Raw genomic sequence first — 13,733 nt, 5'->3', positions numbered from 1 at the left:
TGAAGTCTTCTGGGGACTAGAGAGCCTGACATTGAGCACCAGCCGCTGTCTTAAGTGGAGACGCCTGACAAATTTAAACACAGCCTGTGGCCGTTTTCTTGTTAAAGATGATGCTGAAAACCTGGCTGGCCTAGTGGGATCTTTGCAGTGTATTTTTGACCTGCCCTATGTCAGCAAGCCCCAGGACCTTCTCAGCACAAAGCCCCCAGGAGGCAGGTATCTCTGTGCTGCTTTGGGAGAAGCTACTCCTGGTCTGAGACCTGGACCAGCTGTCAGCCACATTTTAACCAATTTTCCCCCCTGTCTTGTTCCTACCCTATGTGGTCACAAAGGCCTTATAGGTAGTGACAACTCTCTCACTCTTTGGGGAAGCCTGGAAGCAGGATAGGCTTTTAAATAGAGCCTGATCACCCATGCAACCACGCTTCATCAATAGCAGTAGCAGCCGTAACAGGAAAGTAAATTGGGTCTGTCAAAACACCGCAATTAATTTGATAGGTAGTAGTTGCAATAAATGAGCATAATAAAATGTAGTGAAGCCAGCGCTGACTCAATTAGGAGAAATCTGGAGCAGGCAGAAGAAATATGGCAAACACTAACAGAAACCCAGAATCAGCTTTGGACACCAAACAGCTGGCTTAACAAATACCTCCGTATTCTGCAACTGGAAAAATTAGTAAATGACAGGTATCTTCCACAGATGCTGGGTGGAACCTGGCCCTGGTCTGCAGATCTGCGAGGCTCGATGAATCCCTGTGACTTTTGGGAGATGCTGCATGACAGGCAGAGCTGGGGGTGACTCTGCCCCATCCCGGTGCTGCCTGGACACCCAGCCCCAGCTACCTGTAAAGTGAGAGCTGGCAGCACTCACACAGCCGGTAGGTGTGCAGGGGTACTCCTGTGGGAGAGGCAGATGTTGTGAAAGAAGAGTTGTTGAAAGGGGGCACCTTCGTTTTAGTTCCCTTCTGGCTATCTGGTCTATATACCCGCCATTCCAACAGGTGCCTTTTTAGCTTTTCAGTGCTATTAAACAAAGCTATGAACAACACCCAGCAGAGGACTGCATTCTCCAGGTCTGAGAAGAGCTAAAAAAGCTTCCTCTCCTGACAGTAATAATTCAAAAACTATTTCAAATCACTGATGTCTTAATCGTGTCCTCTAAAGAAACAAAGGCTGTGACAAACATGGAAGACCTCCTTCATTGCCAGGACTTCTGCCCATGCAACTTCTGCAGGAAGCATTTCCAAGAACGGAGCCTGGCACATGCTTCATGGGTAGTGCAGAGATCAGGCAGAAACTAAGGAAAATTCAGCCAAGGGATCTACTGTTTGTTTCCTCCTCTCTGAATCCTGAAAAGTGAGGTGTTCAACTGGCTCCTTTTTCTTCCTATCTTCTTAAAAGTTAGATCCATTTTAAGGAACACATGCATTAGGCATCAAGCACCAAAAAGCAGATTCAGCTGTCAAAGGATTTCCTGCAAAATACATTCTCAATGTGGGCACAGATACGAGACACTTGACGTGCCAGTGAGTGGGGCTCAGACAATTTCACATGCAGCCCAATTAAATAAATTGAATGTGAAATTGGAGAGATTTTCTAATTACTTTTGATTTTTCTTACATAGAAATACAAGAAGTCATTTTCTACCTGTAACTGGAAGGAGATGCAATATTACAAGAGCTGATTTACCTCTCTAGAGACTGTCACTGGGGAGGAGAAGCTCTGCAGTGGAGGGAATTCAGAAAGCAGCTGGTTCAAACTCCTTGTGGACAAGCAGACAGCAGCATGCCCAGAGAGCAGCAATGGCTGTGATGCTGCCATTCTGACAAGGCCCACTTCTCGGGGGCGTGTTCAACAAAACTAGGATGCTAAATGCAGTGATATCGAAACAACCAGGAGAATCTGCACCCTCTTCTTGGCCTTCCCTGCCTTCCTCACCAGTGTTGGATAGCAAAGACCAGGTAACATCCAGCATGGCTTTGGCATGCTGCGGCCATCCAGCTGAGTGCAGTGTTTCTGCTAAACGTATGGGTCCCAGTCAGAAACAGCAGGGCTCCAGAGAGGGCTCAGAACCTGTCCTGCTATGTGTGTGGAAATGGTGCCTGACATGCAGTAACTGCAGATCCTATATGCTACAACAATATTATCTGTTCCTGCTAGGCCCTAGAAATGTACAGCCATCCAGACTTAAAGTGCTGTGTTTGTTAAAATAAGTTATTTGCAACATTTGCACTGATATTAGATTTTATATGAAGAGTAAGGGTGATTTAACTACAGAACAAGCCACTGTGAATTAAGAACTTGATGGCATGGGGAACGACCTTAGCGTCTAGCTCGGTATGCCCCTGTGGAAGTAACACTAATCAAGAGAAATCACCGAACAATGAACATTCCCATTTAGACCCAATTCACTTTAAATCAATTTCACTAGATTCAACAAACCTATTTATATCTAATTCACCTTAATTAGGTTGAACCAGTCTAGGATTTTTCAAGGTTTGAAATAATAATCCACATTCCTTGAAAAAAACATCCCTGCTGTAGCATTTAATAACCGACACTATTTGTTGAAGAGACCCAGCCAAGGCCTTTCTTTTAAACAGAAGGGTTTGGAGATGGGTTCTCAAAGCTCCAGTTGTGCGTGAATTAGTTTAGGATAAAGTGAATTGTTACTGACAAAAACTGGCACTGATTGCATGAGACTGAGAAATTAAGTGCAGGGGTTAGCACAGCAGAGAACTGGAACATTCAGAGAACGTTAGGTTTTTTTCAGAGCAGCTCTAAGCGCTTATCCTGCTGGGCAGAGGCCAGCCTGGCACGGCCGCAGACCAGTGCCTAACCTGACATGTTCTGGTAAACCAAGGGCACTTGACACAGCAGCACAACAGGGGAAATTAGATATGGTTTTCAAAAGCCTTTTGGAACAGTCCTGTACAAGGAGACTGAAACCAAACAATGAGTAGAGACAGGGAAAGACGCTGGTTTTGTGTAAGCTGAAAGGAATTGAACTATTATCTTTAGAAGGGATACAAAAGACAAAATGGAGGCATACAGCTTGTCTTGAAGGTCAAAAAAAGATTTTAAAAAGTGATTAGACCTTGATAACGTGGCTAATCAAAATCTTCACAGCTACATTTGATCAAATGAACTTTACTTGTTTGGAGCTGACAGTGAAGTGCCCTTCTCTCTCCACACAGGAACCAGCCATAGCGTGGTGGGGTTAAGTTTTCCCAACAGCTTTCAAGCACCTCAAATGAAGATGGAAGGAAACAAGTCTCTTTTGGAAAGAGGCTCAAGTTTCTAGACCAGACAGCCTTGAAATATCAATTCAGGCATCAATTTGAAAAGAAGAAATCCTGCCTTGTTCTGAAGTAGCTGGCCTGGACAGTGGTAGGCATACAACACGTTTTTCTTCGAACTTAGCAAAAGTTTCTTCATCTCAGAGCAATGCAATGCACTGACCAGTGATGACAGTGAAGATATGGCCAGGGACCGGTGTCAAATTAGCGATAACTACGCTGGAAGGCAATAAGCCAAGGGAAATAAAGAGAGGACAAATCCCTTGTGCTGAGCTTCTAAAGGAGCTGTAAATATGGTGCTTTTCATACATGCCCCACAGCGGCAGGCAAGGTATGGGCTGGTGTTTTAACTACTGAACTGGTGTTTGGTATTAACTGCTCCTGGAGACAAAGAGCAAAGCCTTTACTGAAGTCTCCAATACCCAGCCGGGTCTTAAACCCTCACCTTGAACTGACCTGGGCCCTTAAATCCCTACACACCAGGGAGAGAGACTCAGATAGATCTGCATTGTCTAAGGTACAGTGAGGCACTTAATACACCTTCATGGGATTCTGCTGGGCATGGTGCTGGGATGATTTTGGGTGGAAAAAGATTGTTCTGGGACAATGCAGACTTGTTAACTACAGCCTTACAGATTCTACAGGATGAGAACACAAAAATAAATGTCCCGTTGCAATGTGTTCCACCATTTCACAACTGGCTACGTTAAAAAATTGTCCACGTTTCCTCAAATAAAGAAGCAATGTGAAAGTGTTCTCCACTGTCTGCCCATGTGTCTCCACGGTGTCTCTGGCAGTCCAGACACCCAGACTCGTGCCCCAGACTGAAGACACACCACGTCATCTCATTTCTAGTTTATAAAACACACACTGCTCATCTGGTGCCTTTTCCATTATCCATAAAAAGGAGAGAAGAATTAAACCATCCAGTACATATCCAAACTAGACTCTAACCTTATTTTAGTTCACCAATCTCTAACTGATTTTTGATCACAGTGTTTAGGCCAAACATCTCACAGAGAACTGCATCTATAAAGAGGGTCTTTAGCCTGTTTTACTGCATTGTGTTTTAACCCTAGGGGACTTGAAGCAGAATTTATCCTCAGTATTTGATTCAGGAGTAAGTTGTGTCCTTAAATGTTAAGGGAAATATTGATAAATGGCTTCCCTTATCCTCCCCATGCACCTTTAACCTGCATTTGTGGCAGAGCCAGGCAAGGCTTTATATACATACATTAGCAAGTTCCCTGGAGCAGACATGGACCTCTCCTCCCGTCTGGTCTGGACCTCAAATGGATTTCCAAAGGAGCGTTTTCTTAGCATGGCCTTCACTAGGATCTTTGAGGAAGAAGAAAAGACCAGTGAGAGCAGCAGGACTGACATATCACCCCCTTGAAGTTTGTTCAAAAGAGTCTAACAACAACTTCCTTAATAATTAAACAGACATTTACCAGCATTACAGCTAGGGCATGAACCAGAGAAACCCACAGAACAGTTATTTCCAGGCAGTGTTGACATCATTCCCTTAAGCAGGGAGCTCAGACCCCTGGACACAAACTATTGCCTACAAGAGTCAAAGCAGCTGCTGCCGCCTGACATTCCTGGTGGTCCAAACTTGGAAGGAGGCAGCACCAGAGCTCTCCTGGGCTGCCCTCCCAGGGTGAGGGTGGGCAAGTACTGCCAGCTGCCACGTGTTCCAACACAAAGGGTCTGCTGTCAGGGGGAAAGGATGGTTTTCGCTGCCCCAGACAGTTACCTTCATGCCACACCACCAGAGCTGTGAAAATGGGTGCTCACTGTGCGCAACACCTTTCTCCCTATCACAAGGAACTCCAGGTCTCCCCACAAAGGCACCTTAACCACAGGGAGCTCACCTGACCAGCCCCCCTTCTGGTTACACACAAACTGCCAGAAGAGCCTTAAGCACCCACCGATGGTGCCCAAAGCTGGCAGGTAAGTGCCAGCTCCATACTCTGTCGGTAGATGTCCTCTGCCTGCTTCTCTGGCCAGGTCACCTCCAGGTTTGGAGCCTGTATTTGGAGGCTCCAAAAGAGCTGTCTTGAATCCTCTAGATAATGAAATAAGCCACACCTGGGATGATTCTGGTGTTCTGGGATGTCTGATGCCAGACATGCTGGGTGTGTGACCCTACAGCTCTTACGAGAGCTCTTATGAGGCAGGTTGAAAGCAGGATTGCTCACATGGTCAGGCCCCTGCAATATTCAAAGACCCAGAAACTTCACAGGGAGTTGAAAGGCAAAGTTTCTCATGCCAGTAGCACATGTGTACCCTCCAAAACTCCTTCACCAACTGAGAGCTTCAGCAAGGCATCATACTCTAGACTTACGCAGAGGAAGCAGTTGTGGTTTATACATACCACAGCTGGCAAACTGGGGATTGTCTTCACTGAGTTTTTCACCTCCTCCTCCGTCACCTCCACCACGGTACAGTGCTCTTCTTCCAGCGGCAGGGGCTCCTCCCCACTCTTGGTTAGCCACGGATGCACCTAAGTGGGGAGGAACACAGACAGTTCTAAGTCTTCCCTCTACAGCAGACAGTGACGATGTTGGTAAGGAGAGGGTAATGGGCACAGCACTGCTTACAGGGGCAGTTTGCCTGCTGGTTGTGCTCCATTTTCCACTTACAGTGACGCATCTCAGCTCCCTTGGAAATTGCTGCTCTGTGGTGCTGGCCAGACAGCACCCCCTAAAGCACAGCTGTGTCACAACCAGTGCCACAGTGGCAGCGTCCTCTGAATCAAGTCTGAAATGCTTTGAAAATGGGAGCTATCCAGAACCTTTTCATCTTTCTCTCTCTCGTGTGCACACATTTCAACTAAGTCTGTGTGTGCTCGCTACCTGGGATAATCAGGACCATTTATGCATCCGCACAAAATATTTAAGTGCCTAAAATGGAGCACTCAGATCTGGATGCTACTACAGTGCTCTCCTGCCTGCACAAGTAGAAACATAGCCACTTGGTCACCTGGACACCAGGTAAACCTCAACACACCCGCACAAAGGAGGCAGGGAAGTTTCCCACCAGCTCTCCCTGCCCCCTCCGTGCTGCCACGGAAGGGAGCCGATGGCAGGGCAGGGCCAGGCTCTCTCCTACGCAAATCCAAGGCCTGGCATTTTGCGTGTCAGGGACAACATCCTGCGGCGTAGCTACTGGAAAGACCTGCTTCACCTCCAAGATACGGACTTGAATTAGGACGGATTCTCACTGCCAAGTGCCATTCAAGTGAGTTGGATGCAGGTGTCCAGTGCCTTCTCCAAGGGCTTAGCAATGAGCACCTCTATGGTACTTAAATTGTGTTTTCCAAAGATCATTAATTGTGCTCATAACTACTCTCTTCAAAGGCAGAACATCACATTCAGCCTTAAGCAAAACCTATGCACTAAGCCCATACGCCCAGCCGTATGATCGATGATCCTCATAAGAACAATTTGCTTGATTTATTTTGATGTTGAACAGCAATGCCAAACACAGACAGTAGAGCAGCTAGGGTATTTGTCCCTGCCTAAGTCCCTATAGAATCTTACCATTGCCTTCTGGCTTTTGCTGTGTTTATTTTCAATGTGGACATCAGAAATTTATCAACTATAAATGATTACATATGAGAAGCAACACGGAGCTAATGCGCAGCTACACAAAAATGTTTGCAGTCATGTTAGTATTTTATCTTACATGTAAGCAAGGTGAAAGAGAAAGAGGAGGAGGAGAAGAGTGTGAAAACAGGGGAAAAGGAAAAGGGAAGAAACTTGGGGATGAGGAGGAAGACGAAGAGGAGGCTTGGAGCAGCTGCTTGAAAACATCTGATTGTTCATGGAGCCAAGACTGGAGCCCTGATGCCATGTGGCTTGGCTGTATGCTACTTCACAGCAAAGAAGCTCCTTGGGATTGATCTGTGAATATGAAGGGAGTGTGTCATCTTGTCTGGACTGCAGCAGCTGCACGCAGGCTCTCCTGTACTCTCGGGGTTGAACCCCACCAGCCAGGGCCTTCAGTGATGGTAGCAGTTTGGCAACTGTGCCGCTGAAGGTTGGTGGCCAGCTTGTGGCCAGATGGCACAGCTACGTCACCAGGCCTGAGCCACCAAGCTGCAGGAATAACCTCTCCCAGGGGGCCTGATATGTAAACAAGGAAGGAACCAGAAAATATTCATCTATCAAAAAATTGACCAGGTATGCAAACTGATTTTTTTCTTTAAAAGTTCCTTCCCCAGTCATCACATGATTATTTTTTTCACCTGGACTCATGTAGCACTTCAGTCCTTTTACCTTCTCCATGCTCTCCTGAAAAGCTCCCCTCCACTTCAAAGCCTCCTCTGCCACAAAACTGCTTGGCCATCGTCCTACATGGGGGAATGGCACAGAAAAGCTGCCCTCTTTCTACTGCCTCCCACAGGACAATTTCCTTGGTGGTGAACATGAGAAAAGCAGTGCTCGAGGCACTGAGCCCAGAGCCCAGCCTGGCACTATGGACACGTGCTCTTTCAGCATCAAACACAAGTCCTCAAGCACACCAAGCACCTTCCCCGCACAGCTGGGGATAAGATGCAGCACTCTGCTCTGTTCTTCTCCCCAGGGGTTCTTATGGGGCTTTGGTTTCCACGCAAGGTGCCTGCAAGGGTTGCCAAATAAAATTACTTAATGCAGCTCCAAAGCACTTCCCATCAGCACCGGCTGTGGCCTCCTGGGCACAGAGAGAAGGGATGCCAGCTTTCTTCTCAAAGTTCAACCTTCCTACCACCATCTTTAGAGGCAAATGTGCTGGTGCTGGCCCGAGACAAAGCAGAACGGTTGTGTGCCCAGCAGGGGATGCTGAAGGGTTCCTGTGAAAATCTCACAGTGTTGAGCAGGTCCAAGGCCTCAGTAAGGGGTGACAGGAGGACAGAAAGCACGTGCAAAGGCAGAATGAACTGAACCCTGCAAAGCACTGTGCTCTACCCAGGCCTATTCACCCTCTGTGCTAATAAGCTTCCTCCGAGTAATGCTGATGGAAGCAAATGTGTGCGCCTTGAAGCTGCTGCCATGAGTAATAGTGAAGGAGGGCACTGCCAGCCCCTTAACACTGGTCTAACGCTCACAGCGAGGCCTCTGCCGCTCACAGTTCCTATGACAATGCTAATCCTCCTGGGGATTTGCTGAAGATCATGCAGCTTTTGAGTAATTTTAATTTAAATAAGTAAACAAGAGAGCTTTTGTCAATATTCCCCAAGCAAGCAGCAGCGACAGAACAGTGACACGCTGCAAAACGAGCGCGCTCCCTTTCCAAGGCAGTTTGCCAGAAAGAGCTCCCAAAACAAACACCAGGAATGGCTCTGTCTCATTAGGAGGTACCAAAGGAACAAAAAATCAGCTGAAACAAAAGGCTATAATATCGATGTCCAATTTACCTTAATTTCAGGGACTGTTATCCTCGTTTCTGGATTTTTATCAAGCATGCGTAGGATCAGATCCTTGAGCTCGTCACTTATCTGTGCTCTGAGAAAATAAAACAGCAATGTACAGTTAACAAGAGAAGTGTAAATGTTCAGGGTATGCATAGCCCTTCCTGCAGTTACTTGTCAGACAATCTTCTCTGATCAGAAGGTATCTTCTCTGCAAACTGGCCCAAGAAAGGAAGGTCTAGGTGGCTTGGTGCCTTCTCAGGCATCATGGTCACTGCTAAGGGGTTCAGGTCTCCTGTTCTGCCTGCTAACATGGCTGCAGGCTCTCAAAAGGCAGGGCAAGGGATCAGGCAAACGGATTTAAGGACATTTTTAAAGACAGCACATTATTGGGGAATTTCAGAGGACAGATTCTGTGAAAACAAAGCGTTGTGGAAGGCAGAACTGGAGTTGGGTTCTGTGATACCAGGAAGGCACAACCTGATCTGCAGAACCTGCACCATGAGCTACTATGTGCTGGGACTGGAATGTCAAATGGGGACCTTTCTTCCCAGCTAAGCGTGCAGGTTGTTGGTTAAATTGCTTCCACGAACACTGACGGCAACCAGTTTGGTAACTCAGTATTTCCTACCTTATAGCTCAGCCTTGGGATATCAAAATAGGGAATGAACAATGTGACTAGGAGAGAGAAATGCATCTGAGTTTTTAGGACCATTTCTAAGAGTAAATGACAGACTGCCTGAACCCAGAAGCCACCCCTATTCTCAAAAAGCCCTTGGTCCTACTGTCTCTCCTGCAGCCTTTCTTATCCAAAGACTTCGCTGACTTCTGTTGTTAGTGATGCAGGCGACGTTTTTAAACACACGCGGTCTGTATGATCAAAGTGCTACTGACATAAAATGCCAGCATATGACAGAAGTACATTAGGCTGTTGAAGGTCTGTATCACAAATGACTTGCAGGGAGAAGGGATCTGGCAGCATGAAATGCCATTCCCCAGCAGGGCTGGATTTCAGTGCTACCATCAGATTCAAAACACTGATGAGAACCAGGTGCTGTGCCCACCTCCTCCGTGCCTTCCTCAAGAAGAAGAAAGAATAAACTACCATAAACCTAAATGAAGGCCAAATCACAGTAAGGGATATTTTAGTTTGATGGAAACAGAGCTGCTGTTTAATAATTTATGAAAACTTTATGTGCACTTGGGCTACGGCATCCTTAACAAACAACCCCAAGGGAACACTGCTCGTTCGGTGGAAAAGGGCAGAAGGTGGGTACAATATAGCCCAGACAAGGAGAACAGCAGGATGAGTCCTGAGAGACTTCCCATGTCCTTGGCTGTACCTCAAGTGACAATTTAGGTGGGAATGGGAAAAGCTGTGCTGCTTGAGATGAGATCCAGGCACAGAGGAGCAGCCACGGAGGGCGGCAGTGCCTGTAGCAGGTTGGAATAAACAGGCTCCGCATGGAGACGACAGTGCGACGGCATTTGTAAAACACTTAACAGCAGACCTGTGCCAAAACAGCAACAGCTTAACAGCAACGTAAGGTTATATTTTAAGATTATATAATCACCTAACGGGTTTGGTTACCAGACTGATTTCTACGCAACAGGATTGACGCCACGAGGAAAAGCCCCGTGAACAAGATCACCGAGTCCCAGGTGGGTTATAGGTAGGTAATGGGCTGCCTTACCCTGCTTCTGTTTTCCCTTCTCTCCGTTTTGCCAGGGTGCACGTTGTACCCAACAGCACTTTTCCTTTGAAGAGCATGTGTTATCTGGAATTTGTCAGAATTTGTCCTGTAACAGCTCTCAGGAAGATGCCAGGCACCACAGAGCTCAGCACCTAGCTGGGAGGGTTGCCAACCCCGTACATCATTTTGCAGGGTGCCCACAGGCACCAAGGGCAGAGAACATTGTCCTGAACTTCAGCACCTCACCAGCAGGAACGAGGCACAGCTTCTGGCTCTCTCAATACATGCCTGGACAGAAACTTCTCCAGCTTGCTTTTAGCGGTGCCAGGATCATCAGGGTGTGAGCTGTAGCTAACCCCATTCACCCTGTGTCATGCCGAGGACTGACAGAAGTGAATGAGAACTCTGGAGCAGTAAATATTTATCCCCGTGTCTCTAAGGGAAGGGAAGGGAAGGGACGACAACACGGGTACAGTCAGCTTCATCTCTGTCCTGTGGGTTGTCAGGAAACAGGCAATGAATTTCCACGGGCTGTCTGCACAAAGGAACGTGGCTTTTGTAGCCATGGTGAAATAAATCGCAACCAAAATATTCCTAACCGTAACGAGGTGCTAATTCCATGGGAGGTCAGGCTGGATTCAGTCCAGCGAATTCCAGCCCTACGCGCCTCCGCGTTGTTGCCTTTATCTAACAAATAGATGCGGCTCAGACAGGCGACAACACCCAGCAACTCTGCTATCCAACAGCCTAATGGGGGTGGAGTTTGTTTTTAGATGGAGAGCAGGTCGCTGAGAAATCCAAATAAATCACACGGCCAAATTATCGCTGGAGAAAAAGTCTGAATGAAGAAAGCGTTCTTAGCACAACCCCGTTAGTCCATTAAATGTTAATAGCTTGCTGCACAGACAGACGGGCAGTTACTTGTAAGCTGGCTGCTAACCCGAACACACGACGGCTGAGAGGACGGGCACTCCGCCAGCACCCCAGCAAGCAGAGACAGGGCTGCCAGAGAAACAAACTTTTTTTTTTTTTGGTGCTAGTGTTGTTAAGACAAAGTGCAGCCCCGGCTGCAGACCAACGGGTGGGAACGCAGCGACGTGGCACGACTTGCCTTCGTGCTCTCGGGGCCTGGAGCCTGGTTTCCTGCAAAACCTCACCAACGGCACCGGGCTGCCAGAATTGCTCCGTACCAATGACTGGGGCTCGTGTTTGCCACCAGACAAGTGGCCAGGCCTTGAGGCCACGGGTCCTTAGGGGCAGAGGGGTACTGCCCAGTCTTCAGCTCCATCAGCCTGAGGGGAGACGGCTCCCCTGAGCCCTGCAGTGCCTGTGCCTTAGTGCAGAGGTAATTAACACAGACCTGGGCTGTGAGTCATCCAGCCAGAGCAGATGTCTAAAATAGGACAGCCTACATGGCCATTTCCCTCTGCACACTCAGAAGGGAGCCTGGGATTGCTGAGGCAGGGGCCCAGCCCCTCACTGTAGGTGTCTAAAAATTCAGTATCTTGCAAATCATTCACGTAACAGCTAGTGGCTATTTGCACATTATCTGGGGCTGTCTGCAAACATCCCTCCCTCCCTCCCTAATACCAGATGTGCCTTTCGTTAGAGTTTTAATTCCTTCATGCTTGTTTTAAATTAAGTAATTTTATCTCCAATTTTTTATTAGAATGAACTCTTAGGTCAAGAAGGTCAAATGTTCTTTGCCTGACTACTGTGCTGACTTGGGAAGGAATACAAGAAATCCAGCTTTGGCTACTTCATCTGATAGTGAACAGCAGAAGCAAATTAATCACTAACAGAGTGCCCAGTGATGGAGGAAATGCCAAGGAGTGGCCAATGCATTAAGAGGAAGGTGTGGTGTCTCAGCGGCATGGACTGAGCACACACCAAGTGTAGTCACCTCCTGCCATGCTCATCTGACAAGACCCCAAACACTCACCCCTTGCTGCCTTGGCGCCTGTAATGCTGTAATGCTTTGACAGCAGCGGTGGCACAGAACTCATGTGAAGGACCCAGGAGAACACAAAGAACCCCACCTGCCTTCGTCCGCCCCTCTGTGGTGACCCACTGGTCACCCGCTTTTATGCTGCACAGCGAGCAAGGCTGAAGTTTATTTTACAGCACCTGAGGAAAGTTTACTTACTCTTCTGGAAACTCCACAGGCTTGTTCTTGATCCTGTTATGAAGACCTAGAATATATTCATCTATAAAAGGGCACTGCAAAACAAACAAAAGATTTTCCTGTTGTCACAGATCTTGGCACCACATCAGTGTTTGTCGTTCATGCAGCAGAAGTGCACTTTCTGTGTGCATTACCTGGACTTGACACAGAGATGTAAATAAGTAAAACCTCTCCTCGCACAAATCGATTTTTTCATTTAAAAAAAAAAAATGCAGAAGAGCAGCAGAGGGACCTAACAGATCCAGAACCCAACTGTGACACTGACACCGCCTCCATCCAGCCTAGCATGCAACAATGAACTGCTCGTTTTCCTTTTCTCTGCTCCACTTTTTCTACCCATAAAATGGAAATACTGATACTGTGTGGCCTGCATGACAAACATCATTTGGAGCTAGGTATTATTATTAGAACAACCGTTTTCCATTGTAAATTCAGATATATGGGTTCAGAGCATAGGTCTCATCATCATGTTTTTGTTTGTGTCCAACGTTTTAAAAGCAAACAAACATCTAGAGCTACCTTCTGGCTCTTACTACCCGTCAAAGCAGGCAGTACTGATGGGCAGTTACCTGAATACTGTGGGGTCTGTAGGGACAGCATATTCACAGGCCCTATGAACGTCTACATCAAACTGAAGGAGAAAGAGCAGTATTTTTTTTAGGATGCTGACACACTCTTTCCCATCCTGCCTGGCCAGAGTAAATTATGAAATATAAAATAGGTATGAAATGTACAATATTTACTGGACAGGATCACGTGGAACAGAAATGGATCTTTGGGCTTGGTTTTACATTCCCTTTTTCCTTCCTCCAATGCTCTGCACATAGTTAAGTAATATAATCACAGATTATATCAGAATATAAAAACAACGTTAGACACTTTCACCTCAGGATTTGGCCCAAATAAGACATTACAGACACAGCTCAGAGAACATTTTCCACCCTGGCTTAGTTCAGCAGTACCACACCAGCAATGGAGATAGTTCTGCCTCTGTTGCCTTCTCCAGGCACTTCTTACCCCTGAGCTGAATGCTTTCTGCCTGTGTGGTGTGATCTGCTGTTGTCCTTGCTTGGACAGGAGGTTCAGTAACCTACCTGCATATGGACACCACACACACCTGCCTTGCTGCTCGTCCTGGGAGCGAGCGGGTGGGATTGGGA

General features: G+C 47.1%; 1 protein-coding gene across 5 annotated transcripts in view; it reads right to left on the bottom strand.

Moving 5' to 3' along the window:
• CAMKK1 (calcium/calmodulin dependent protein kinase kinase 1) overlaps positions 1–13,733 on the bottom strand; it is a 96,101-nt gene that overhangs the window by 2,422 nt on the left and 79,946 nt on the right. For all 5 annotated transcript variants that reach the window (XM_040532106.1, XM_040532107.1, XM_040532104.1 and 2 more), the window contains 4 exons: positions 12,535–12,608; positions 8,701–8,788; positions 5,677–5,805; positions 4,534–4,637 (listed from right to left, as the gene is read on the bottom strand). In XM_040532106.1, coding sequence (XP_040388040.1) covers positions 4,534–4,637; positions 5,677–5,805; positions 8,701–8,788; positions 12,535–12,608 — 395 coding nt within the window. The remainder of the gene's footprint in view (positions 1–4,533; positions 4,638–5,676; positions 5,806–8,700; positions 8,789–12,534; positions 12,609–13,733) is intronic.

The sequence above is a fragment of the Cygnus olor genome, chromosome 20 (genome assembly GCF_009769625.2).
Source record: "Cygnus olor isolate bCygOlo1 chromosome 20, bCygOlo1.pri.v2, whole genome shotgun sequence".
NCBI classification, from domain to species: Eukaryota; Metazoa; Chordata; class Aves; order Anseriformes; family Anatidae; genus Cygnus; species Cygnus olor.
Note: the sequence above shows the minus strand (reverse complement) of the source record. Positions and strands in the feature narration are given on the sequence as shown.